The sequence below is a fragment of the Mus caroli genome, unplaced genomic scaffold (genome assembly GCF_978045245.1).
Source record: "Mus caroli unplaced genomic scaffold, Mus_caroli_1 scaffold_11, whole genome shotgun sequence".
NCBI lineage: Eukaryota > Metazoa > Chordata > Mammalia > Rodentia > Muridae > Mus > Mus caroli.
In genome coordinates this window covers 17418475-17446159 of record NW_028227266.1, presented here as the reverse complement: position 1 = coordinate 17446159, position 27685 = coordinate 17418475, and the positions used below count along the sequence as shown (strand labels likewise).

At 42.4% G+C, this 27685-nt stretch overlaps 1 protein-coding gene and 1 non-coding gene across 15 annotated transcripts; one reads left to right on the top strand and one right to left on the bottom strand.

Annotated features, from left to right (window-relative positions):
- The first annotated feature begins 922 nt into the window (after positions 1 to 922).
- On the top strand, positions 923 to 26450 carry LOC110301195 (zinc finger protein 426). Of its 14 annotated transcripts, none has more exons than XM_085844447.1 (9): positions 923 to 994; positions 1241 to 1378; positions 7417 to 7524; positions 15776 to 15897; positions 17741 to 17823; positions 19087 to 19213; positions 20974 to 21054; positions 22306 to 22388; positions 22839 to 26449. In XM_085844447.1, the coding sequence occupies exons 4-9, from the start codon at positions 15873 to 15875 to the stop codon at positions 24096 to 24098; spliced, it is 1659 nt and encodes a 552-aa protein (XP_085700573.1). In that variant the 5' UTR covers positions 923 to 994; positions 1241 to 1378; positions 7417 to 7524; positions 15776 to 15872; the 3' UTR covers positions 24099 to 26449. The 14 variants fall into 14 exon arrangements, with proteins under 14 accessions (XP_085700573.1, XP_029337083.1, XP_029337082.1 ...); XM_029481223.2 differs by having other exon boundaries at positions 930 to 994; positions 1241 to 1306; XM_085844448.1 differs by having other exon boundaries at positions 932 to 1129; positions 22842 to 26450.
- On the bottom strand, positions 16052 to 16162 carry LOC115031981 (U6 spliceosomal RNA). Its single transcript, XR_003837636.2, has one exon. It is a non-coding gene; the product is annotated as a U6 spliceosomal RNA (small nuclear RNA).
- Positions 26451 to 27685: the final 1235 nt, after the last annotated feature.

Below are 27685 nucleotides of genomic sequence, written 5' to 3'. Positions count from 1 at the left end.
CCTGGTTGAGCAAGTTCATGGCAGAGAGGGTAAATGGGTCTCTTGACAGACTGATCTTGCATCCTGTAATAGAGGCCATAAATGCTTTTACTTTCGTCAGAAGCTGATTATAGCTTCTTTTCTCTTTGACTCGCATTGACCAACAGATGTCAGCAGAATTCAGTCTAGTAACATTACAGTTCTCAGCTACTCAACTGTTGCGTGGTTAAACTGGCTCTCCATTCATGTTATCAGGGACCATCAGTAACCAGGAGTGTCGAATCTGAGTGACTGGGCATTTTTCCTGTGACTTGAGATGACAAAAACCAGGATTTGAGCTTACTCTTTCCTTAGGGCATTCAATAGAACCTGGGACTTGGGAAAACAGTTGCTGGGAAAGAAGCAGATACGAGGTTAGGACGAGTTCAAGACCCACCCAGTAACTACCTCAGGATTCCCAGTCAGAAACCCAGTTATTTCCATTGATTCCTGAGGCTGGTGGAATGGGCTGAGGTAGGGTCAATCTGTTGAAGCACCCTTTATGGTCGCAGCCTACGAAATACCATTCCAACACCTTGAGAGGTCTAGATGATTACGGATGCGAGACTGCCTTCTGTTTCCTACTGGATTAGGGTGCACTAGAAAGCAAGGGTTCTAAGAATGCAGCGGTGGCAGGCAAAAAAGTTTCCGCTGAGCGGACGCTGGGTACCCACAAGAAACCCTGTGGTTAAAGGACTTACTGGTCCTGGCACCACCGTTGCCCGGCTCACAGCCTGGATTCTAATTCTGTCTTGTTCTGGAGAAGAGCGTTGGCCTCCAGCTCCCGCGGTGAAGCCCTTACAGCGCCTCTGCCCTGACACTGCGGAGAAACCAGAAATCTGACAGGAGTTAACCGAGGTAGACTCCCGGCCCTGGCTCTGCAGCAGACGGAGCGCGAGCGGAAGTGACGTCATGCCCGCGCCCGTCTCTTCCGGCTCTTATCTGCACTGAAGAGTTGCGGAGTTGGCTGGCATTCGTGAGTTCTGCGGTACAGGGACTACCTGGAGGCCGAGGGGGAGATAGAGAAGGAGAGTGCAGAGCTCTGCTCCGCTTGCCACGGCGCCTCCGGGCGCGGCCAAGCCTGAGTCCTCTCTGGCTGTCAGTCGCCAAGGTGGGGAAGTGTCCAGAGGGCGGGCCTGGCGATGGCTGCGTCTACGATGCTGCTCTTCAAAAGCCGCCCAAGCAAATTCTGTGCGAAAAGCTCTTTTATTTTTCTCCTCAGAAATGAAATTTTGCCGGAGTAGTTGGAGTGATCAGCGTCATAAACATTGCGATTTCAGCGCCTCTGGTGAGCATTCAGTGAAAGGTCGCTTTTGGAAAAGGCCGTATTTTTAAGAAAATATTAGAGACGAATGTCGGGGTGAGAACTTAATTTATATTGTTAGACTGTATTTTATTTAGTGAGTGCGTGTTTTATTTTGACCTTTAGTTTAGGATACAGAGACAAATTTCTTAGTTACTTCGAATGTACGTCTTTCTTGAGAGAATATAAACGTTGGTAGAACTCCAGCCCATTCATAAAAACCTAGCGGGCAAGCCTTTACTCACGGCACACAGGTGGCAAAAGGATTTCTGTGAGTTCTTGGCTAGCCTGGTGTACAAAATGAGTTCCAGGCCAACCAGTGCTACATGGTGAAATACTGTATTTATTAAAAACAAACAAGCAAAAACCTAACAAACAATAATAGTGAGCTTTTTTCCACCTCCAAAGTTCCTAGGCCTGTGTTTGCTTCTTCATCCCTTTATCTCTCTGTGCTAGTGGTCCATTCAAGGCCCTGTGCGTTATACATCCTCATCCCTTTATCTCTCTGTGCTAGTGGTCCATTCAAGGCCCTGTGCATTATACATCCTCATCCCTTTATCTCTCTGTGCTTGTGGTCCATTCAGGGCCCCGTGCGTGATACACATACTTTTCTCTTCGTTCTTAGATCTGTTCATCACTAAACTGCTTGGAGCTCACAGAAGAAATGTGGAAAGCTAGATTATTAAAAATCATAGAATTAACTATTAAGAAGATTGATAAATTAGTGTTCTCTCCCCAACAATCTCCCTCCCCCCCCCATTTCTCTTTAAAAAAAAAAAAAAAACTTAGATGTACTAGCATATTTGATGGTCCAGTATCTGTTGTGCTGCTGTCACCTCTTGCAGCAGTCCGTGTCTACTCTTTCCCCAGCAAGATACATTGTATGGTGACTTGTTTGCTAAGATGTAAACTGAAAATAAAGGGTGACATGGTAGCACATAGCAGTGATCTCAGGAGTTGGAGCAATAGGAACATGACTTCTTTTCTCTCTCTCTCTCTCTCTCTCTCTCTCTCTCTCTCTCTCTTTCTTTCTTTCTCTCTTTAGATTTATTTGTTTTATATATGTGACCACACTGTCACTGTCTTCAGACACACCAGAAGAGGGCATCAGATCCCATTATAGATGGTTGTGAGCCACCATGTGGTTGCTGAGAATTGAACTCAGGACCTCTGGAAGAGCAGCCAGTGCTCTTAACCACTGAGCCATCTCTCCAGCCCCAGAACATGATTTCTATGCCAGGATATTTACATAGTTTCAGGCCAGTCCAGTCTGTATAGTTATACCCCTATCTCTGAATAAACAATAATAGATACAACACTTGACTGTTAAATACTTGGTAATGTACCACCTAGATTAGGACATTGTCTTACTGAAAGCAAAATATTATTAGATTCAATCAAGAAAATTAAAGAATAGAGCTATTTGGGTATTCAGCTCAGTTGATAGAGTGTTTGTGTGTTATCCACAGACCCCTAGGTTCAGTTCCTAGTACCACATAAACTGAGTGCAGTAGCTCACATGATTCTGATCCCAGCTCTCTGCTGATAGAAGCTGGAGTATTAGGAGTTCAAGGTCAACCTAGGCCACATAGTAGGTTGTAGGCCAGCCTGAACCACACGATCTTATCTTTACAAAAGAAAAGAAGGAAATCAAGAACTGGCTGGGAATATAGCTCAGTAATAGAATACTTGCCTACCATGTATGAGGCCCCAGTTCAATTCCCAACACCACAAAAATACATATGTACATACATACATACCTACATACATAAAATGATGCAGGTGATATCTGATCTATAAACATTCAAAATTCTTCACATTGTTTTAAAAAGCAGCAACAAGCTTCTGGATGTTTGGAGGTATGTGATCCATTCAAGCTTTCTGTATTGTGCTGGGCTTGGTGGCAGATACCTGCAGTCCCAAGAACTGAGAGGTAAGGTTGTGCGCTCTAGGCTAGAGGACACATGTACATTTTATTTTGACATACATTAATTTTTTTTCTCTTTGCCCTGCTCTCTCAATTTCCCCTGGTCTAGCAATTTATTTACAACTTATTCTGGGGAAAATAAGAAACAGATTTTTAGTTGTAACTGCAAGACATGTGTTTTGGAAAAGGGAAATCACTTGGCCATTTCATGGTAAATAAGAGCACCGGCTGTATTCTCAGAAGCAGTAGTTGCATGGGTGACACACCTGGAATCCCAGGAATTGGGAACTGAGGCAGAGAAATCATTGAGTGATATAAACCTGGAATCCCAGTGCCTAGGAAAGTGAGGCAGACAACCACAATTTGGAGGCCACCAGCATGACACAGTGAGAGTCTGTGTTTGAATTTATATTGTTTTGGGGTGACATTTTATGAGTTATTTAATTTTTTGCTTTGTCATCTTATTCTGGTGAATAGCTGTTTCTTTGTGTCTCCTCCCCCTTTCCCTCTCTTCCTCCTCTCTCTTTCCCTCTCACCCTCCTCCTGTCCTTCTTAACCTCCTCCCCTGCCTGTCCTTACTCCCTCTCTCTTCCTCCTCCCATGCCCTCTCCTTCTTCCCCCTGCCCCTTTCTCCCTCCTCTCCTTGCCTCTTTCTCCCTCCTCTCCTTGCCTCTCTCTCCCTCCTCCTCCTGCCTCTTTCCCTCCTCCCCTGTCCCTTTCTCCTTCCTTCCCTCCTGTTTCTTTCCCTAAGCAGAATTTTTGCTGTTTCTGAACTCAAATGAATAAAATAAAGGAACTTTTAAGCTTCAATTTTTAGTTTTGTTTACTGTAGTTATGTTGTGGTTCGGCCTTGGACACTGTCCTCCTGCCTTAGATGTCCCAGCACTGTGACACACGTGGCTACCTTGAGTTAATGATTTCATCTTTGCTGTGTGATTTTTGTTGTTCAGTCTGTAGATTGAACCAAGAGCTTTGTATATTCAAGGCAAATGCCCTACAGCTGAGCAACAGACCAACCGAGCTAATACTTTCAAAATTCCCCCCCCCCCATTCAAGAGCTTGAAATACAATGTATCATAATAGATTATGAGTATATATCAGCCTTTACATTTTCATTTATGGTTTTTGAAATAGATTTTTACTGTGTAGTCCTAGATAGCCTGGAATCCACTATGTAACTCATGCTTTCTCTTGCTCCTGCCTTGGGACTCCTGAGATTTATATATTTCTATATGTCTGCATTTTAATGTAACTACTATAGAGTGAGTATGTGATAAATTTTTGTTGTGTATTAGAAAGCAATAAAACAAAGTTCTATATTTTGATCTAATTCAAAATCCAAAATGTATATAATTACTTGTCATGTGTCAGATTCATAGGTAGTACCTTGCAGTGTATCACTCAGTGTTATGACTCCATAGTCAAAGCCCCCATGTACAAAACTAAATATTGCTACTAACTGTATTCAGTCAACAACTGGTGTGTAGTGTTTACTTATATATTGGCTAATGTATTCCTTTTACTTAGTACCTGTTTCTTTTTATTTATTATTATTATGGTGTGTGTATGTGTACAGAGGTCAGAGGACAACTTGGTAGAGTTGGCTTTCTCCTTTCATCTTGATGTGAGTTCAGGGGTTGAACTCATGTCATCAGGCTTGCACGGCAAGCACTATACTCACTGAACATCTCACCAGCCCCTCTGTGCCTATTTTAACAGCGTATTAGCTGTAGTGTGCCTCAGTCTTTCAGCTTAAACACAGTATAGTCTTCCAGGCTGCCTTTGAAGTACCTCAGCAACTTTGTCATCACACACAGTCCATTCAGACGGTATTTTAACTGTATACACTTCTCTAGGACCACAAGTATGACATTGATAGATAGCATCTTCCAGGATTCTCATTTGGCACACTTTATTCTTATATTTTGGGTGTGCGTAGGAGTACCATGGCACTTATGGAAATTAATTATCTGTTAGAAACCTCTGGGTTTCCAGAGAGAGAACTTAGTTTTTCAAGCTTGGCAGCAAGTACTTTTACACACTGAACCATCTCACTGGCCTTGATACACTTTTTAAAATTTTAATTAATTTATTTTTATTTATTTACTTTTCATCCCACTTACTGCCCTCCTTCCTGGTCATCCCCTTCCACAAATCTCTCCATTCCCCTCCCCCTTCCCTTCTCCTCTGAGTGGGTGGTTCCCCCCCCCCCCCCCCCGCCCCCTGGCACTTCAAGTTTCTGCAAGGCTAGGCACATCCTCTCCCACTGAGGCCAGACAGCTAGAAGAACATATCCTACATACAAGCAACAGCTTTTGGAATAGCCACCGTTCCAGTTGTTCCAGACCCATATGAAGACCAAGCTGCACATCTGTTATATATATGCGAGGAGGTCTAGGTCTAGCCTGTGTATATTCTTTGGTTGGTGGTTCAGTTTCTGAAAGTCCCAAAGGTCCAGGTTAGTTGACTCTGTTGGTTATCTTGTGGCATTCCTATCCCCTTTGAGGCCCTGACACTTATTAATGACAGAAAAAAATGCAACATCTCACTCATCTTTCTTTCTTTCTCTCTCTCTCTTTCTTTCTTTCTTTCTTTCTTTCTTTCTTTCTTTCTTTCTTTCTTTCTTTCTTTCTTTCTTTCTTTCTTTCTTTCGTTTTTCAAGACAGGGTTTCTCTGTGTAGCCCTGGCTGTCCTGGAACTCACTTTGTAGACCAGGCTGGCCTCGAACTCAGAAATCCGCCTGCCTCTGCCTCCCAAGTGCTGGGATAAAAGGCGTGGGTCACCACCGCCCAGCCCCCTTCTTTATTTTTTTTAAATTATGTTTGGGGGTGGGCTTAGGTTGAGGTCAGGGGGTGACTTGGGAGAGTTGGTTCTCTTCTTCTACCCTGCAGGACTCGAATTGAACAGCACTCACCAGGCTTGGTGGTGAACCCCTTTATCTACTGAGCCGTCTTGCTGGCCCCACTTTTTTATTTCTGGTGGGAGTACATCCTTTATTTCAAATTTTCACTGACAAATGGAAACCAATGGCTAATTTTGCTAGTGCCCTTTGACAATTGCTCAGTGAGGAGGGTTTATCCATATTTCTCATGCCTTGTGGAGTGCCTGTCTCAGGTGCTTTTGTTGCCTTAAGAAATTGCCCTTCTCAGCTTTGGGCCACACATCAGGCCAGCAAACAGCATACCACCTACTGGGCTATCCAAGAACAGATTATCACAGATGCCAACTCCATACCCAGCTGCCCATAATATTCCAGGCCATGAATATCCCATTATAGCAGGATAAAGGATGCCTCCAGCGGTTAGGCCTATTGGTGGGGCAGTTTCCTAGCTAGCTTATCTAACTTAACCCAACTACATCCCACCAAATGGCTACCTCAGTGCTCTAGTCTGGTCATTGTCTGTTCCCTTCCATGTGCATTCTCAGTGAGTGCTTTCTTCTCTCTGGGACATTCTGTCTGCCTGGAAGTTCCACCCTCTATTTTCTGCCCAGCTCCTGGCCTTCAGATCTTCATTATAACCAATCAGTAGCAAAACAACCTCTGATACATTTCAAGATTGCTTTTAGGCAGGTGTGGAAGGACCAATATTTACAAAATAGAAAACAGGGTGATGGGCCATAGAAATGACAATACCAAAATATTGCCAGAACATAGAGCTTTCTAATGGTATAGAATTCACAATTGAAAATACAGAGACACACCTTCTCACAATGTGAAGAAAGCTTACTCCAATATCCCATAAACCTGGCATGCATATTAAGGCCCAAGCCAGTGTTGAATCAGATCTGGGCCTTCTGATGAATTACAGCTGTAGGGACAATGCAGTCCCTGTTCCCAGGTGGAGGTCTCTCAGACTCTCAGGCTTTACAAGGAGCTCCTTGGGTTTGGTGTGTAAATAGCAATGTGAGTTTGTGTGCTGTAGGAGGGATACTTCTGCACTGTGAACACGTGATGAAGCTCAATATGCTGCTGCTGCTTTTCATACCATAGTCTTAATTTCCTTCATAAAGGACAAGTGCAGGAACTGGCACACTTGTTCAAACTTTATATTGTTCGGAGGAGCATTAAATGTTGTGGTCAACCAGTTGTCCTATTATCACATGTGTTTGAAACCACTGAATGTTTGCTAAGCATGTTCTCCTTTGTTAACTCTAATGTCATATTCAGTTTTGTTTTCAAACTGGACTCAGGCTGGCCTTGAACTCCCTGTGTAGCTGAGGATGACCTTGTGCTCATGAACTTCCTGTTTCCACTTCCTAAGTGCTGGGATTCCAGGTCCGTATCACCTGTATGTATCTCACTCATATCACCACATTCTCTGAGTACCCGTCCTCTTTATAATAGCATCTTTGGCTTGGGCTGAGTCAGCAGCATATCTATTTCTTTTTGCTTATCTTCCCATGTTTTCTGTATTGAAACTATTCCCAGTGTATTCACATGAGTCCTTTTCTCACTTGGTACCTCCCTCCATCATCAAGTTGCTGAGTGAAATGAACAATATAATGGTCCCCTAATCTCCAGGAGGGACTTTTTAAATAAATGTGTTTTAAAATCATTTAATTATTTGTGTATTTTGTGTATATATGCATGTGTAGTTTGTGTGTTTAGATATACATGTGGAACTCAGAGGTCAACATCTATGTCTTCTGCCTATCATAATTCTTGAGTTAGGGTTTCTCGTTAAAACTGTGGCTCACCATTTTGGCTAGGCTAGCTGGCCAGCATGTCTCTGACTTCACATCCCTCCCAGCACTGAGGTTACAGACATGTGCTAAGTTACTGGATTTTATATGGGTGCTAGGAATCCACACCCAGTGTCTTCATGCTTACACAGCAAGAATGTTGTCCACTGAGCCATCTCCTTGGGTCCTCTGGGAGATACATCTTAAGAATGTCAGTAGATGGGGCTGGTGAGATGGCTCAGTGGGTAAGAGCACCCGACTGCTCTTCCAAAGGTCCAGAGTTCAAATCCCAGCAACCACATGTTGGTTCACAACCATCCGTAACAAGATCTGACTCCCTCTTCTGGAGTGTCTGAAGACAGCTACAGTGTACTTACATATAATAAACAAATAAATAAATCTTTAAAAAAAAAAAGAATGTCAGTAGATGCCTCAAACTGTAGAGAGAATAGAACTCTGTGGATACCACCCCCCAACAACATATGTATCTGTGATTTATAAATTCAGTACAGTAAGAGATGAACAGAAATAGCTGAGATAGTGAATGATTTAATCAATATACTATAAGTTAAGTGAATATGGTTTCTCTCAATTTTTAAAAAATTTTTTTTTTTTAAGATTTTTCTTTAAAATTTATTTTAGGTATGTGAGTACATTGTCAATCTCTTCAGACACACCAGAAGAGGGAATCGGATCCCATTACAGATGGTTGTGAGCCACCATGTGGTTGCTGGGATTTGAACTCAGGACCTCTGGAAGAGCAGTTGGTGCTCTTAACCACTGAGCCCTCTCTCCATGTTTTATTGTCTCATAGTCAACTTATTTCTTCTGTACAAACTGATTGATCATGAATAGCATACTAGAATATAAATATGGGAGCAATTAATGAATTTAGTTCTGTGTTAATAGGATGTGTCATAAACACCAAGCCTCTAGTATTGACAGTATTTCAGCGTGTTTTGTCAGAATCATATCATACGTGCCAGCCAGCACCTTATAATTACTTTGAAATTACTCAGTGGCAGCATGGCATATGGCATCATAAAATGCCTTGATGGCTGTTTTTTTCCTTTAGAGTTTTGTACAGTGTATGCTTATCATATTCACTTTCCTCTCCACCTTCTCCAAGATCAGTTCTGTCCTCCCTTCCTACCCAGCTTTTATGCTGTTGCTTCTTCCTCCTCCTCCTCTTCTTTTCTAGTATGGTTTGTGCTGCCCAAACACCCCATCCACTGACCACTGAGTTGTGGACAACTGACTCACTTCCTCTAAGCAGAGGACCAGACATTCCTGTGCTAGGTGTTAGACTGTCTCCTTTCCCCTAGTGCTGAGATTTTTGTCTAGCTTGAGCTTGCAGAGGTCTTGGTCATGTTTTCACCACTGCTGTGAGTTCATTTGTGCATGTACCCTAGTATGTCTGGGAAACACATTCATCAGGGTCATTTGGTTTCTGACTCTTTCTACTCCCTCTTCCTTGATGATTCCTGAGCCTTGAAAGGAAAGGTGTGATAGAGATGTCTCATTGAGTTGAGTGCTCTGACCAGTTGTGGATCTTTGTGTCGATTGCCATCTTCTGCAGGCAGCTCCTCTAATGAAGATTTAGAGATGTACTAATCTATATTAGAAGGTTGGTTTCTTTCTTTCTTTTTTTTTTTTTTTAACACTGTCTATTTAGCAGAATAACAGAGGTAGGTCTAGGGTCTAAATCCTATCTAGCCATGGTTTCTTGGCTCTGATACTACTAAGTATGGGTACACGGTTTCTTGGAATGGGTTCAATCTTGTGCAGAGAGCCTTAACTCCAGTCAGAAAGTATTCCCATAATATTTATGCCACTTTTGCATCAGTGGGCATATCTTTCCAGGTTGGTTGTTATTGCAGCATTCATAGCTGGATATGATTGGTGATTCTTTTTCTCTTTTAGTAGCGTGCATAACATTCAGCACTATTCAAGCTAGCCAATGGGGGTGAAGCTTCCATCCTAATACCAGCTTGATTTCTTACGTGTTGTGTGGCTGAATTATGTAGTGACTTCAGCAATAGTGTCTTATTCTCAGGTTCTGGAGGGTGAGCAAGAGCAGTGGCCATAGTCTGTAATGTTTGGAGGTCTGTGCAGTGCCACTGGCCAACAAATCCAGAAGAAGTAATTCATTTCTGACACTGAATTTTTTATGTGTTAGCCTGTGGTATCCAGTAGAGGCATTGTTGTCTGATTATAGGGTAACTCTATTTAACTCCTTTTTTTATATAAGTATGAATTTTAGGAAGGTAGGTTTCCATATAATATTTTCAAAAGCCTTTAGTGTTGTCTTTCCCATACTCCCTCTTCTGTTCTGCCCTCCTGCCCCACTTCATTTAACCCATCCTATTGGATTATTTATTTTTTCTCCTTTGTGATTTAATAGTTAGCTTTTAACTTGTCAGCATAGAGTCTCCTGGAAACAGTCTCAGTAAGAAACTGTGTAAATCAGATTTGCCTGTGTGTGAGTGGGGGCATTGTCTTGATTGTTAATTCCTATAGGAAGGCCCAACCTGTTGAGGGTGCCACCATTTCCTGGTTTTGGACTCTGAAACATATAAGACAGGAGAAAGCAAGCTGAGAATGAGGGAGCAAGCAAGCAAGCAAGGAGCCATTCATTTCTCTGCTCTTGATTCCCAGTGTGATGGAAGCAGCTGCTTGAGCTCATGCCTACACGTCCCTCAGTGATAGACTGTGGTGTCTAGGAGTAACCCAAGTAAATCCATTATCCCCGTAAGCTGGTAAGCTGCTTTTGGTAAGATTGCTTAGTTCATGGTTAGGTGGCGGCAGACCCTTTAATCACAGCACTTGGGAGGCAGAGGCAGAGGCAGGTGGATCTATCTCTATGAGTTCAAAGCCAGCCTGGTCTACAGAGCAAGTGTCAGGATAGCCAAAGCTGCACAGAGAAACCTAACCAAACAATACAAACAAGATTGTTTAGATCAGGCAGGTGGGTGACTCAGTATGCAAAACACTTGTCTTCTAAGTCTTGTAACCGGAGTTTGATCCCTGGAGTCCGCAGAGGAAGGAGAGAACAAGTTCTTGAAAGTTGTCACCTGACCTTAACTTGTGCATGCTGCTCTTCTAGAGGATCCAAGTTCAGTTTCCAATATCCAAGTCAGACCACCAGTAATTCTAACTTCAAAGTATCTGATGCCCTCTAACACAGGCACTTGCACACTTGTGCTGAATGCAAATGTGTACACACACACACACACACACACACACACACACACACACACACACGAGTTATCAGGAATAAAGGTGCACATTTATAACCCCAGCACCTGGGATGATCAAAAAGAGAAGGAGGGCCAGTAAGATGGCTCAGGTGGTAAAGGTGCTTGGGGCTAAGCATGGTGTCCTGAGGCCAATCCTGGGCCCATATGGGAGAAGGAAGAAACCAACTCTCACAGATTGCTCTCTGATGGCTGCGTGTGTGCCATGGAGCATGGGCAGGCAAGCGCACACACATGTACAGTAATAACGAAGCCTTTAAAAGGGTGATGAGATGCTCAGTGGGTAGAGCGAGGGCTGTGCAAGCTTGGTCAGAATTTAGTCTCTGGAACCCACAGTTGAAAGAGAGAACCAGCTGTCCAAAGTTGTTGGCTTACTTTCTCCTGTGTGCCATAGCATGTGTATCTGTGCGCACACACGCTCTATAATAATTGATAATAGTGAAATATAGATATGTAAAGGACTAGAGAGAAGACTCAACAGCTGAAGGTACTTGCTTCCAAGTTAACAGCTGGTGTTCAATCCCTGGAACTCACAGTGAAAGGACAGCCTGTTTCTGGAAGTTGCCTTCAACCTCGCATGTGGTTTATTATATACCTATTCACACATCACCATCATCACCATCATCACCGTCACCATCATCATCACCATCACCACCATCATCATCACTTTTAGATCAGAACCACTAAATTCATGTTGTTAGGGTTCAAGAGAGATGGCTTAGCAGTTAAGAACATTTGTTGCTCTTGCAGAGGAACTATGCTTGGTTCCCAGGACCTACACAGGGGTTAATAATTATGTAACTCCAGTTCTGGGACCATTCAATACCTGGATTTTCTAACTTCCTTGGACACTAGGCATGTACATGGTGCATATATGTGAGTACACACACACATACATCCCACTCAAAAAATACATCTGAAAAAAGCTTATTAAAAAGAACTCACACTGGATGCTGGTGTGTACAGTCAAGTAGTGGCTGGTGGGTGAGTGCACAAAACGGGGGTTCTCACCCTTCCATTCTCAGCATTCCATGTAACATAGTTCCTATCAATTGAAATTTATGTTGTGTTATGAACAGTTACTTAGTTAAATCAAGTTAATACTCAATTGTAGAATTTCACAAGGCTCTGTAGTTGTCATGGTGGGAATAAAGGCATTCCAAAGGGAAGAGGGGCGGTCAGACTTCTGAAAGCACGGAATCATCTCAGTTTGTTTCTACAAGAATCTTGTGTTGGGGGAGGAAAAAACTGGGAGCCTCTGTCTTTGTCTTCCCTCCCTCCCTCCCTCCCTCCCTGCCTCCCTCCCTCCCTCCTTCCCTCCCTCCCTCCCTCCCTCCCCTTCTCCCCCTTCCATCCGCCCCCCTTCCCCTGTGGTCTCCTGGAAAGAGTTCAGATCATGTTGCAGGAGGCTGGAGCCTGGACAGTCATGATGCAGTAACCACATACTAACCAGGACTGCCTAGCTATGCATAACTCTTGCCCTCTATTTAAATCTGAAACTCATGTTAGGACCTCAGAGATAGGCTTAGAGGTGCAGGTCTCTGGACCTTTTGGGGGTTTAGTTTCTTTTGAAATGGGGTCTCACCACTGTGTATCTTAGGCTGGCCTGAAGTTATAGACCAGACTGGCCTATAATTCACAGACATCCACCTGCCTCTTGGGTGCTGGAATTAAATGTGTACCATGATGTGCAGCTTATAAGCATTTTATAAGAATGACATGTTAGGATACAGAAGTTACTAAGACAAAAGATTTTGTTTATCAAGAAATACTAATGTTCAAAATATGTGCCCAGCCCATAATACAAAGTGTATATAACAAATATTTCAAGTCAAGTCCATAATTCCAGAAGATGATACTAATTTATTTCTTCCAGGTGTTTTCTTAAGTAGGGGATAAATTAGATTAAATATCTTGGAGACAGGACACTCAAGGCATGAGAGTAAAAGTATTTCTAGATCAGAGTTAATACAAAGTTTTAATGAAGAATGTATGTTATGGGGATGTAGAGATAGCTCAACTTGATGACAGCCTGAAGGTGGTCCTATAACACACATAATGATGGAAGGTGAAAACTACTCCAGAAATTGGCTTCTGACCTACACACACGCACACATACACACACGAACACACACACACACACAAGCACACATGTACACCCACACACCCCCACATACACACACATACATACCCCCACACACATGTAAACACGCACACATATACACATAATAATATAATACACTAATGACAGAAACACAGCAAAACACCTCTCAGGGAATTGCTGCTGCCAAGAGAGATTGGAGACCTTCTGTAGCAGCCGAGAGAAGTTTCTGGCTGGTCTCCTGGGTCATTTGTATGGGGTCGTTGAGATAAGAGTTGATAATTCAGTATCCTGTTAGGTAGCAAGCTTTATAACACCATTTCCTCCCAAAGATTGGTGTAATCAGGATATGTTATATAAGAAAAGAATCTATTTTTAAAAGATTACTTATTTTATGAATATGAGTACACTGTCACTGTCTTCATACACACCAGAAGAGGGCATTGGGTCCTATCACAGGTGGTTGTGAGCCACCATGTGGTTGCTGGAATTCAACTCAAGAACTCTGGAAGATCAGCCAGTGCTCTTAACCTCTGAGCCATCTCTGCAGCCCTGAAAAGAATCTATTTTTAATAAAAGGGGGAAAGAGGTTGGTCATTTGGGATGAGATGCCAGGGCTCACTAGGTGTTAAGCTCTCATTGCTTAAGGAGACATCACTGGAGCAACAGAGTGTGAGATTCTGCTTTTCTTTTTTGGCTTTTTTAGCCTTCACAATCAACATTGAAAAAAATGAGCAACTTGTCCCATATCCATATATAGATTATTAAATCTGGTAGACAAAATAAGTGCTTGTCTGGGAGGCAGGCACGTGGTACATGTCTGCAATCCAAGCACTTAGCAGACTGAAGCAAGAAGAGAGAAAGGGCTGTGGACTCTCTGAGGAGATACGTTTTTAGTCTTGTCCAGGCATGTGTTGGAATCCATGCTGTTCTCAAAACTGCAGTGCATAGTTAAGATGTGTGTATTTGAGCTGAGGAGTTGGCTCAGTGGGTATGAATATGCACTATTCAAGCATAAGAAACTTGGTTCAAATCCCCAGTACCCATGGCATAGTCATTTGTGTACCTGGAACCCCAGTAGTATAACAGGCAGATAAGGAGGATTGCCAAAGCTTGCTGGCTGCCGCCTGGCTGCATGTTTAGTGAGACCCAGTCTCGGTGGAATATGGTGTGAGACACAGAGCAGGGCATCCAGTGTCCGTTAGCCTTCATGCACATGGCACATGCTTCCCATGGGAAAAAAGTATGTGTTTCAGTTTTAATTATATCTTAGAGTCAGTGTTTTAGTCGGATCTGTGGAACAAGGTGTGTGTAAGGTTTCTGAGTGAATTTGTTGTATAGCTAATGAACTGTAACTTAGGCTACAATTTGGGTTCAGTGAATAAGTAATTGTCATTAAATTTTAACAAAGATATTTTTTATGCTTTTGGTTGTAAGCCTAGGATTTAATAGCTGAGCCATCTCTCTGGTCTCCAGAATTATTTTTTAACATAATGCTTAATGATGAAAGAATCAAAAGGAGGGCTGGGGACATAACTCAGTTGGTAGAGTGCTTACCTAGCACGCACAAAACCCGGGGTTTGTTCAGCATTACCACACATACTGGGCATGGTGGCACATATTTATGTTAATTCCAGTCCTTGAGATATGGAGGCCAGAGGATTAGATGTTCAAGGCCAACCTTGGCTACATAGTGAGTTTGAGGGCCACGTAGGACATGATACCGTGCTTGTTTTGTTTTGTTTTAAGGCCTTTATTTACAATAGTCTGAAGTCAGAGGTGGATCCCTGGTCTACAGAGCAAGTTCCAGGTTAGCCAGGTGAACACAAAAACCCTGCCTTGGGGGGGAAAAAAGAAAAAGAAAAAGAAAAAACTTCAAAAAGTATGGTGTGGGGAGAAGGGTGCACATGTCACCTCATGAGTGGAACTCAGAAGACAATAAACTGTCTTATAAACAGAGGTGGTTCTCGCCTTCCACCTTTACATGGGCCCTGGAGGCCAAACCCAGGTTTTCAGGCTTACATTATCTGGTGGCAGGTACCATTATTTGCTTAGCCATCTCGCTAGCTCCCTGTTTGAGAGAAGGTTTTGTTTTGTATGCCAGGGTAGCTTTGAACTCACGGCAATTCCCCTAACTCAGTCTCCCATGGCTGGCATTATAAGTGTGCAGCACCATACTTTGCTTTGACTGTAGATCTTTTTAGGGCAGTGATATCTACTGTGAAGGGTGGTCATAATGATTAATTGAACACACACACACACACACACACACACACACACACACCTCCTTGCTTATTGTCTGCTACATAGCATTTCTCAGTGACCCACGGTATCACTAGGATTCATGTTTCAGGAAGTATTGTGCTTAGTGGTCTTCTTGTGTATTTCCTGCATATAGTTTATGTATGGCAATTGACAGATAATGACTATCTAGTATTTGTTAATTAGTGGTTAATTACAGGAATGCTAACAGTTGTGTACAACAGGTGATAGAGTGCCACTGTCCACTGAAATTCATCCGCTGCACTAAAGCAAAGCTTGCCTCAGTGAAAGGAGTATTCATGCAGACTTCCGTGTTACAGGATGGCAGCTCCTGCTTCGTCCCATGGTAAGGTCTACTGATACTGTTTCTCAGAATTCCCAAGGTTCCCCTAAGGTAGTACTGTATATAGTAGCACAGTCGTCTGAACCAGAACAGCTTATGCTGCTGATTCTTTTACTGTTTTTATTTATTCTCCTCTCATATATTACATCCTGATCGCAAAAATAAGGAATGTGTCAAGAATTTGCATGTCATCCTTACTCAGGAACCATGCTAATCTTTTCAATTGTGTTGTTACATTTTTTTGTATATGTATTGCTGAAGCCAGCAGGCGATTCTTTTAAATAGTCTAAAAGGTAGTTCTCAGGAGTAGAGAGATGGCTCAGCTGTTATAATAAACACTTGTTGCTCCTGCAACTCCAGTTCAGTTCCCAGCACCCAAATAGTGGCTCACAATTACCTGTAACTCCAGTTCCAGGGGATCCAATGCCTTCTTCTGACCTCTGCAAGCATTAGGTATACATGTGTTGCACAGACATATGTGCAGGCCCAGCACTAATACACATACAATCTAAAGACAAAGGGTAGTTCTCTGAGGAGGTATACAGTAAATAACAGCTGTACACATTCTGAGTTTGCTTGACCCTGAGCCAGTGAAAGGGTCAAACCTTTCATTGATTTCAAGCATTTCCAGGCAAGGATCTAGTTAGTACTTGAGAGGTGCTCTAGGTCTTTTTTGTGGGTACCCCCCATGTGTTTGTGTCTGTGTATATGTGTGTGTGTGCTTGTGTGTGCTCATGAATATGTGCATATGTGGTGTGTGCATGTGGATGTCAGTTCTGTCCGTCCGTCCTTCCTTCCTCCCTTCCTTCTTTAGTTCTGAGAGAGAAGGGGGAAGTGGGGTGGGGAGCACAACTTTTAGGAGTCAGTTCTCTCCTACCATGCGGTTCTTTGGAACTGAACTCAGATCAACAGGCTTGGTAAGGAAGTGCCTTTACCCACTTGCTGGCTTACAGGGGTATTGTTACAAGGGGAGAGATGCAGTCTTCATTAGGAGTTTTATAATCATGACAAGTAACATATTTATTTTAGATTTATATATATATGTGTGTGTGTGTGTGTGTGTTCTCTGAATGTTTATCTATGCATCATGTATGTGTAGGGCCCACAGAAGCCAGAAGAGGGTGTCAGATCCCTTTACTAGAGAGTTGTAAGCTGCCTGTGAATGCTCAGAATTGAACCTGGGTCCTCTGGAAAAGACTCCAGTGCTTTTAGCCACTGAACTATCTCTCTATCCCCCAACATTTTTCTTTTTTGGGATAGGGCCCTATGTAGCCCATGGTGGCTTCAAATTTGCTTAGTAATAGTTGGTGGCCTTGAATTTCTGATCCTCTTGCTTCCACTTCTTCAGCTGGGATGACAGATATGCATCACCATACCCATTTTTATGCTGAGATGGAAGCTGGGGCTGTATGCATGCCAGGCAAGTACTGTACTGAGCTACAGCCCCAGCCCTGATAAAGTAACATTTTCAGAGCATAAGCCTCCTCCCTTGTGAGCCGAGCTTGTTATTAATAAATAGTTATTCTAATAAGCAGCATGCCTTGCCATCCTTCTTTCAAGTTGTAGATGGGGCAGGACTGCTCTAGCATTCTGTGGCATGTGGGGGTAGGAAGAGCATGCATATGTGTGTGTATGCGTGCGAGGTGGGGAACAAGAGCAGGAGAGGGGAAGGAGAGACATAGATTGAGAGACACAGAACAAGAAAGAGAACAAGAGGATGGAGGGAGGGATTGGCATGGAGTTAGAGTGATTACATAAGGCTTTTGTAATAGGCCAGAATGACTTCTGTGTCTTGAATGAGAATTCTGGACAACTGAGTATTCACACCTCTCTCTTTTTCCATAAGGTCCTTCAGAGGACTCAGGCTGCCTTCAGGAAGGAAAACTACCACCAGAAATGATGTCGGCTGATTGCCTGACAGATGATCAGGTAAAACATACATGTGTGCATGTGTGCATGTACACACACGTACACATAAATACACACACACACACGTCCTACTTATAGACAATTTCCTTTAGATAAACTTACCTCTAGAGCCGTTTAAAGCAAATAGAGCCTCAAAGAAATCAGAATCAAGAAAATGCCCACAAGCCATTCTGATGAAAGTGGTTCCTCAGTTGATATTCCCTCTTCTCAGATTCCAAGTTAGTGTTAAGTCAACAATAGCTATGATAAAACATTTCCTGTTAAGTGAATTTGAAGCTTACAGTTAATTCTGACTTTTCAGTAAGAACCTGGTTTTACATTCATGGTGTCAACTCTTGCTCTTTTATTGCATTTGTGTTTTCCTTTGTGTGTGTGTGTGTGTGTGTGTTTTCAGAGAACAATTTTCAGGAGTCAACTCTTTCCTTGTGTCATGTGTGTCTAAGATTACACTCAGGTGGTCAGCCATCTTGCTGACCCTTGGTCAACACTGCATGTTTCTTCCTTTGTTGAGTGCTCTGGCAGATGACAGGGCAGACGACTGTGTCCTTCTCCACAGACATTTGTTCATGTATGCTCATCCATCACATATTTTGGAAGCACTGGTCAGTGTGCTTAATACAGAGAAATACCATGATATTTTCTTGTGTACTGCTGGTATCAGTTGCTTTTTTTCGCAGTGGCATTTGACTTGAGGAAATCAAGAGTGAGAATAGGGCTGGGGATGGAGCTTAGTGGTAGAGCCCTGCCTAGTGTGCTCAGTCAAGGTTCTGGGGTACTAGGGAGATGGTTCAGTGGTTAAAGGGCTTGTCTAAATACAAAGACCTGAGTTTTGATCCCCATCACCATGTAAAACTTGGCGTGGCTGCATATATTTGTGATCTCAGGACTGTGGGTGGAGAAGGGTGGATGCTAGGCCTGGCCAGCTAGTCTAGCTGACATAGCAATTTCCAGGTTCAGTGAGAAACCCTGTCTCAGAAAAGAAGGTGAAGAATCAACTGAAAAAGAAATTCCACCATCACCCTTTGGCTTCCACATGGAGTTGCACAGTCAAGTATTCCTACCACTACTCATGTATATACACACACACACAAAGTATGTGAGTTCAAAGAGGAGTTAGTAAAGCTACCTAACTCTGGTGTTAGATAATCAGAGGCTGAGGAATTTTCTGTAGATGTTGGGTCCTATTTCCTCACCCTCCCCACCCCCCATGTTCATTAACAGAGTTCTTTTTTGGCTCAAACCAACATGCCTGCAATATTTCAGGAGTTAGTGAGCTTTGAGGATGTGATTGTGGACTTTACCCAAGAGGAGTGGACCTCACTGAACCCAGATCAGAGGAACCTCTACAGAGATGTGATGCTGGAGAACTACCAGAACCTGGCCACAGTAGGTAGGGCTACTCTTGCTACCAGTAGCCCCCTATGAGCTGACTATTTTAGGAGTGGTGATAGCAACTCTGAATAAGACAGTTCCATCCCTAACTCCATGTTGTTTTGTTTTGTTTTGTTTTGAGACAAGGGATCTATCTCAGTGTAGCCCTCGCTAGCCTAGAACTTGAGATGTACTCTCACAGAGATTACCCTTGCTACTGCCTTCTGAATGCTGGGATTAAAGATGTCTACTACTCTAAATATGTTTTATTTTACCAGGGTGTTTTTTTAAAAGTTCAAGGTTTCTTCATATATATTTTTGCTGGGTGTGATGGTACATGCCTTTAGTCTCAGCACTAAGGAGATAGAGGCAGGTATATCTCTGAGTTTGAGGCCAGTCTACAGAGTGAGTTCCAGGACAGCCAGGGCTATACAGAGAAACCCTGTCTCAAAAACTGCCTCCCACCTCCCAAAAGAAAGTATATATTTTTCTTCTCCACATTTGATAGGCCAAATCAGAAGCTGAAATTGTTTATCATTTCTATGTCAGTAAGCTCTCTTGGAGTTTGAGAGATGACTCAGTGGTTAAGAGACCTTGCTTTACAGCTCTTAGGACCCCAGCACTTATGTAAAAAGCTGGGCATGGTCTTGCATGCATGTGTAACCCTAGTGTGGAGTTGAGGGGAGGGTAGAAATGAAGATCTTGGAGGCTTGTTGGCTGCTAGCCTCGCTAGCAAAATACAAGCCAAGGTTCCAGAAGAGACTGCCATAAAGAAGACAGACAGTGATAGAGGATGGTACCCAGCACCCTCCTTTGTTTTTTGCATGTGGGCATAGGCATGCACACTTGGACACACGTGTGTATATACCACATATGCATGTACCACACACATAATACACACAAAGATATATTTAATTAAAGAAGGGGTTGGGAAGATGGATTGGCCATCTCGTGAACTCTAAGAGAATTTATTGATATAGAAACGATACAAGATTTTACATTGAGGTTTCTGATTTAGCCTATCAAATGTGGGGAGGGAATCATACTTTCTTTTGGGAGGTGGGAAGCAGCTGGTTCCTTCTTAAGCATGAGGAGCTGAGTTAGATCCCCATCTCTCAGGTGTTGTTAGTCACTACATACACAGAAGCACACCCACATACATGAGCACAGATATCCACATATAAAATAATAAGTAAATTAGAAAGTTTAATTATCTTGATGATTGCGATGAATAATGCTTCTTATGAACCACGTGTAATTAATTTCCTTAGAGGAACAAAGATCCCTTTGTTGCAATTCTCTTACTTGCTGTTTGAACAAAAGTAGAGTCCTGGGTTGAGAGGACTCAGTGGTTGTGCACCTGCCTGTCATGTGCAGGGGTCTGCGTGCAATCCCGTCTTAGAGGAAGGAAACTCCAATTCATGGTCATTTGTGGATGTCTAAATTAACTGGACTCTTAGACTCCAGAACAAGCTAAACTTCTGAGGCATGGACAGGTGGGACTTGCATTACCAATCCTTTGAAAATAATTTCTCTGTTATAACAGCTCTAGTTCTTAGCCAGGTTTGGTGGCGCACTTCTGGAATTCAAGTACCTGGGAGGCTGAAAGAGGAAGATTTCTGTGAGCTTCACGATAGCCCAAGCTAGATAGTCCTACTTGTCTCAAAAAGCTGGAGGGAAAAAACAAAACAAAACAATTTTTCTAATTCCTGAGCCCTGGGTAATTGTGTCATTTTTCTGTATGAGCCTTTTCACTAACGTGTCTTACCTTGTACACAGGGTATCAGCTCATCAAACCCAGTTTGATCTCTTGGTTGGAACAAGAAGAGTTTAGTAAAGGTCAGAAGATAGTTTTCCCAGGTCAGTATTCATTATATTTAATGAAATTTTAGTGTTTGTAACTGAAATAGACTTAAAGTAAAAGCAAAGTCCTTGTGTTGGACTGGAGAGCTGGCTCAGTAGGTAAAGGCGTTTTCGACCAAGCCTGGCAACCTAAGTTCAGTTCCTATAGCCTATGTGGTGGAGGAGAGAACCAACTCCCAAAGCCCCTTGACCTCTATCTGCATGTTGTGATGCAAGTGTGTGTGTGTGTGCACATACACTCAGTAAGTGAATGAATTGATGAATGAAAGGTCCTTGTATATCTGTGCATGATGTGTGTATGTGGGGGCATGCATGTGCTGCTATAGTGCGTGTGTTGGAGTCAGTCCCCACCATCTTCTCTGTCTGCTGCTGCACGTGCCAGGCCCGATATCTTCAGGGGCTCCTCTGTCTTAGCATCCCATCTTGTCATAGCTGTCCTGGAATTACAGGCACATGCTGCCATGCCAAGCCTTCTGTGAGCCCTGGGGATCTGAACTCAGGCCCTCACACTTGTACAAGAAGCACTTTACCCATGGAACCATCCCAGCTCCTACAGTGAAGCTCGCCAAAATAAATTAGTCTCAGAACTCTGGACTAAGAAAGAAAACCTTCAACTTCCAATTCTCTTCGAGTTTTCGTCTAGTCAAACCTTTAAGTTTATTGCTTTGAGAAATGCTCTTCTTTTCCTAAACATTTTCTATAGTATTTCCCTGATAATTTCTATTTACCATCAGTTTTGATTTTTATAGAATCAACTTTTAAAAAATATTTTATTTATTTATTTTACGTATGTGAGTACATTGTTGCTCTCTTCAGACACACACCAGAAGAGGGCATCGGATCCCATTACAGATGGTTGTGAACCACCATGTGGTTGCTGGGAGTCGAACTCAGGACCTCTGGAAGAGCATCCAGTACTCTTAACCACTGAACTATCTCTCCAGCCGCTAGAATCAACTTTTGATATGATCTAAAAGTTTGATCCGTGCCCTTATCTTTGCCTCGCACAGTGGCACATCCTGAAACACTGATCAGGAAGCGGAGGCAGGGTGGTTATGAAGTCAGTGCAGTGTGGGCTGTGTAGTGAGTTCAAGGTGAGGTTGTGTAGTCTCAAAAACAGAACAGAAAAAGAAACCTCATCTCTCCCTTCTTAAATTCAAAATAAAATAAGGAAGCACTATTTTTTAGCTCCAGTTAAAAAATAACTCCTTTTTTCAAATCTACATTTGTCTTTCTGTTTTACTTCAGAATGGAAATTACAGCTTGAAACCAAATGTTCAGCATTCCAGCAGGAATTTCTGAGGGGTAACTTATCCAATAGAATGCAAATGGTAAGAATAAAAAATGTATCTTATTCTTATTCTCAAAGAAAATTAGAGGTTAGAGATGTGTCTTTTATAGAGTACCTACTTGGCATGTTTGAAGCCTTTTGGGGGAGAAAGCTAGGGAGTTCTCTAAAGGAGATATCGAGAGAAGCAGCTAGCACACAAGAGCAAATGTCTCTGAAGAAATGATTGTGCCCTCACTGTACAATGAACCTCACTGCTCCAGAACTCATAAAGCACATCTTTTTCTTGGAGTGGTACAGAAATCTTTTAAAGATGAGAGCAGATGACATAGCAGTCTGGAGTAAGTGTTTTATCACACCACTTGAGAGTAATTAACAGAGTATGAACTGTATGCATGTAATGAAAAATAATCATAATTATAGCATTTTGTTATCAAATGGTTAAAACCTTACCAATTGACTGCAGAAAAATGTTGTTTATCCCTCTTATTAGCAGACAGGAATCAACAGAGGAAGGGAGCTCTGTGACGGGACGCAATATGGAGACTTCTTCAGTGAACTCTCACCCCTCAGGACAGATATGAAAACTCAACCTGCACAGGATAATTATGGTTGTAGTCAGTACAGAAAAGACTTTCTAATGCTTCAGAGGAAAAACTGTGCTGGTGAGAAACTTTCTGAGTTCAGTCAGAGTGAAGAAACCGGCATGACCCCAGTTAAAGCTTATGAGAAAATTGCTACACAAGAGAAAGGGTTTGAATGCAGCGACTGTGGGAAGTCCTTTATGAGCCAGTCACACCTTCAGACACACCAGAGAACTCACAGTGGAGACAAACTTTATGAATGGAATGAGTGTGGGAGAAGTTTTATAAACTCAAGACTTGCTGTGCTTATAGAAACTCTCAATGCAAAGAAACCTCACAGATGTAAGGAATGTGGGAAAGGCTATAGATATCCTGCATATCTAAATATTCACATGCGAACTCACACTGGCGAAAAGCCCTATGAATGTAAGGAGTGTGGGAAAGCCTTCAATTATTCCAATTCATTTCAGATCCATGGAAGAACTCACACAGGAGAGAAGCCCTATGTATGTAATCAGTGTGGGAAAGCCTTCACTCAGCACTCAGGTCTTAGTATACATGTAAGGTCTCACAATGGAGACAAGCCCTATGAATGTAAGGAGTGTGGGAAAGCCTTCCTTACATCCTCTCGACTTATTCAACATATAAGAACTCACACAGGAGAAAAGCCTTTTGTGTGTGTGAAATGTGGGAAAGCCTTTGCTATTTCTTCAAACCTTAATGGGCATCTGAAATTGCATGCTGAAGAGAAGACCTGTGAGTGCAAGATTTGTGGGAAAGCATTTGGATATCTTTCATGTCTTAATAATCACATGAGAACTCACAATGCTAAAAAATCATACACGTGCAAAGAGTGTGGGAAGGCCTTTAACTATTCTACCCACCTTAAAATTCACATGCGAATCCACACTGGAGAAAAACCCTATGAGTGTAAACAGTGTGGGAAAGCCTTCAGTCACTCCACTTCATTTCAGATCCATGAAAGAACCCACACTGGAGAGAAGCCCTATGAATGTAAGGAGTGTGGGAAAGCCTTCATCTGTCCCAGTTCCTTCAGGATTCATGAAATAAGTCACACCCACACTGAAGAGAAACCCTATAAGTGTCAGCAGTGTGGAAAAGCCTACAGTCATCCTCGTTCACTTCGCAGACATGAAAGAATTCACTAGAGAGAAGCCTAGTTGATGGAAGCAATGTGAGGAAGCCCTTGTTTGTGCTCATGTACTTTGAAGACATGATGGTACTCACACTGGGGAGAAACTATGAAATTAGATACTTAGCTTAGAGAGGTGCTGTGTTGCCATACTGAGCAACACAAATACTCCATGTCAAAAAAATTAAAGTGGATGCTGGCAAGATGGCTCAGTGGGTAAAAGCACTTGATGGGAATGTCTGACAGCTTGAATCTGATCCACACTCATGTAAAGCAGACAGATGTAGTGGCATACATCTGTATTCTCAGCATTCCTACAAGATCACCTGGAACCTTGCAGGCCAGCTAGTCTATGTAGCATGGCAGAGAGGAAGACTGACTCAACAAGGTAGAAGATTTAATGCCTTAAAGTTGACCTCTGATCTCCATGTGTCTGTCCACCCTCCCACATATACCACAGTAATACAAAAATGTTTAAAGAATTGAAATGAGGGCTGTTGAGATGGCTCAGCAGACAAAAGCATTCTCCATACACTCCTGACTACCCATTTTCTATCCCTGAATCCCACATTGTAAAGAGAGAATTGGCTCCTAAAAAGCTGCCTTCTGACCTCCACATGAATGCTGTGGCATGCACTCCCCCCAATAATATTACATTTTAAAAATTCAAGTGAGGGACTGCAGAGATGATTCAAATAGTTACAAGCATCTGCTATACTTTCAGAGGGCCAGGCTTCAGTTCCCAGCACTCACATGGTAGCTTGTAGCCATCCATAACTAGGTGAAGGGGATTTGGGCCCCTTCTGGCCTCTGTGATCACTCAGCATACACATGAGTGCGTCTGTGCAGGCAAAACATGTATAAAATAAAAATAATAAAAAGCAAATGAGGTTGCCATGAGTCCATTAGAAGTGACTAATGTCCTCAAGAGGTTAAGATGCTGCAGGATGCACACAGAGAAGACCATGGGAACTTCAGACAGCCTTCTGCAAATGGAGACAAGTGGCTACCACAAGTGTTTCTACTAAGGCCTCCAGAGGAAACTACCTGAATTATGCTGATCTCTGATTTCCAGCCTCCAGATTGTAAGAAATAAATAACCATGTTTAAGTTACTGGTCTATTACTTTGCTGCATTAGCTCTAACAAATTGTGTGTGTAAGGAGAGAACTGACTTCCACAAACTCCTCTAGTCTCCATGAATACACACGGGCATATTGGCTTATGCACACACACGTGAGAAAAAAAGCCTAGATTTTAAAGTTATTTGTCCTGCATTCTCAACCATTCTCTTATTTCTGAAGTCAGTAATTGAGAAGGAGTGACCTTTTGGAGGAGTCATGTTGCCTTGTTTTTGTTTTGTGGTTTTATTTTGTTGTTTATTTGTTTTAAGATAAGGTTTCCCAATGTAGCCCTGTCTGTCTGTCTGTCCTGGAACTTGCTATTGATCTTCTTGTGTTTCTAAACTGTGATTTACATATGTGGTTGGATCTCTTCTAGTTTTATTTGAAGTTCTTAGTGAGAAGCCTTTTTAGAGGTCACCCCTGGTACTATTCAGAGAGGAGAAAACCAACTATTATAATAGCAATAGAACCAAAGAACCCAGATACAGAAAAACAGTTAGAATCAATTGACATTGCCTGTACCACCAATGATCACACAAAAGAAAATATTGAAAAATACTGTAATCTATTGAATTAAAATTAAGGTAAAAGTGGGCCAAGCATGGTGTCACATACCTTTAATACCAACACTTGTGAGGAAGAGGCAGACAGATCTGTGTAGCAAGTTCCATCTTGATGGCTTTTTATACCAAATTTTAAAAGTTAAAAAGTTTGAGGCCAGCCTGAGACACACATATCCCCTCATATAGCTTCTGCATGCAAGAGTAACAATCCAACAATATAAACAGGTCTTGAACAGCAATATAAAAGGTCTTGGATTTCACCAAGGATACAAATGAACAGCAAGTACTGTAAAACGTGGTCAAGTCACTAACCAGGGAAGATAAGTCCAAACCACAGTAGGAGGGCTGTATTGTATGTATTTAGCTTGTGCATGGGGGTAGATTCCCTGCAAAGTAAAGATGAGGTATCATTTTACCACACTGATGATGGCTATAATCAACAGAGATAGATAAGCAAATAAATAAAAGGGGCTGGCAAGATTGCTCAGTGGGTAAAGGCACTGGCTATCAAGGATGTTGACCTACCTGAGTTTGATCCCTGGAGCTCACATGGCAGGAAACAACAAGCCCTAGCAGAATGTCTCTGACCTTCACCTGTGTGTCCACCCCCATGCAATGCAAAATGAAACTAAGAAATAGAAGAGGTAAGGACATTTTGTCACCGGTAGTAAAGTGGTGTAGCAGATTTGGAGAGCTTTATGGTAGTAGTTCCCCTGTTACTAAGCTTTATTATTATGAGTCAATGATGCCTTCTTTCCTATAAACCCAAAATACTGAGAGCTGGAAGTCACAGATATATATGTGCTTCAATGTTGATAGGATGAGTATTGACAATAGTGATTGTTTCAAAGCTCAAGTAAACATCTTTTCATCATGCTTTTTACATTCCTTGGAATTGTGCTCCAGATCTGCTAGCCATGGATAGGATAACCCCTGTGGCTGTGACTCATCCTGGATAAATGGCCAAGTAGCATCATTTAGATAGTCATGCAAGCCACCTCCCTGACTGCCTACTCTGCTGGGAGCTCTATTCCTCCCATTTATGCACAATGGTTACCAAGGTTGAGGAAGCCTGTTTAGTCTAAGGTGGCAAGACTTGCCCCATCTGTTCAACTTTATATGCTGCCCAAAGTATGCTTGTGTGCTACCGCCACCTTGTGGTCACATATTTTCTTTAATCTGACGAAGAATCACTTGACTGCACTGCATACCATAGGTTTGTTTGTTTGTTTGTTTTTGTTTTTTTTTAACCTTAAGATTCCTGATCAATTTGTAGTTTACTGTTGAATATGATACGAAGTGTAGAGTTTTAATCTTACATGTATTTGTTGGGGGCTTGCACATGACATAGCTCTTGTATGGAGGTCAGAAGATAACTCTGGGGAAGGAGGGGTGGCCCTCTCCTTTTACCATGTGGGTTCCAGGAATCAAATCCGCTCCTCAGGCTTGGAAGGCGGCGCCGAGGTATAGATTTTACATAAGTTCAGCTTCTCCTAGATATCAGTGTGTGTGTGTGTGTGTGTGTGTGTGTGTGTGTGGTTAAACACACCTATAAGCACATTCAAAAGCCAGAGGAGGACTTCTATCACATTCTTCCTTATCTTGAGACAGGGTTCTCTCACTGAACCTGGAGCTTGCTGTTTTTAGGCTAAGTCAGCAAACCTTACCAATCCTCCTGATGATTTCCTTATCCTACCATTGCTGGGGTTACAGGTGCACAGGACCATTCCCAGTTTTTATGTGGATGCTAGGGACCCAAACTCATATTTGAGACTTATGCATGATGTCTCTTATCCACTGAATCATCCCCCAGCCCATCTTTAGTATTAGTGGTATTCTATTTTTTTTTTCTGTATAAATTCTTGGGGATACCTGGTCATATCAGTACTTTTGCAATGCACGATGGTCTCAGACCAT

What these genes read in the sequence shown, in the direction of transcription:
- LOC110301195 (XM_085844447.1), top strand. Translation starts at nt 15,873, where the DNA reads ATGGCAGCTCCTGCTTCGTCCCATG. An exon ending in CCAGAACCTGGCCACAGTAG is followed by an intron (nt 19,214 to 20,973) that starts GTAGGGCTACTC and finishes CCTTGTACACAG; the next exon opens with GGTATCAGCTCATCAAACCC. An exon ending in TATCCAATAGAATGCAAATG is followed by an intron (nt 22,389 to 22,838) that starts GTAAGAATAAAA and finishes CCCTCTTATTAG; the next exon opens with CAGACAGGAATCAACAGAGG.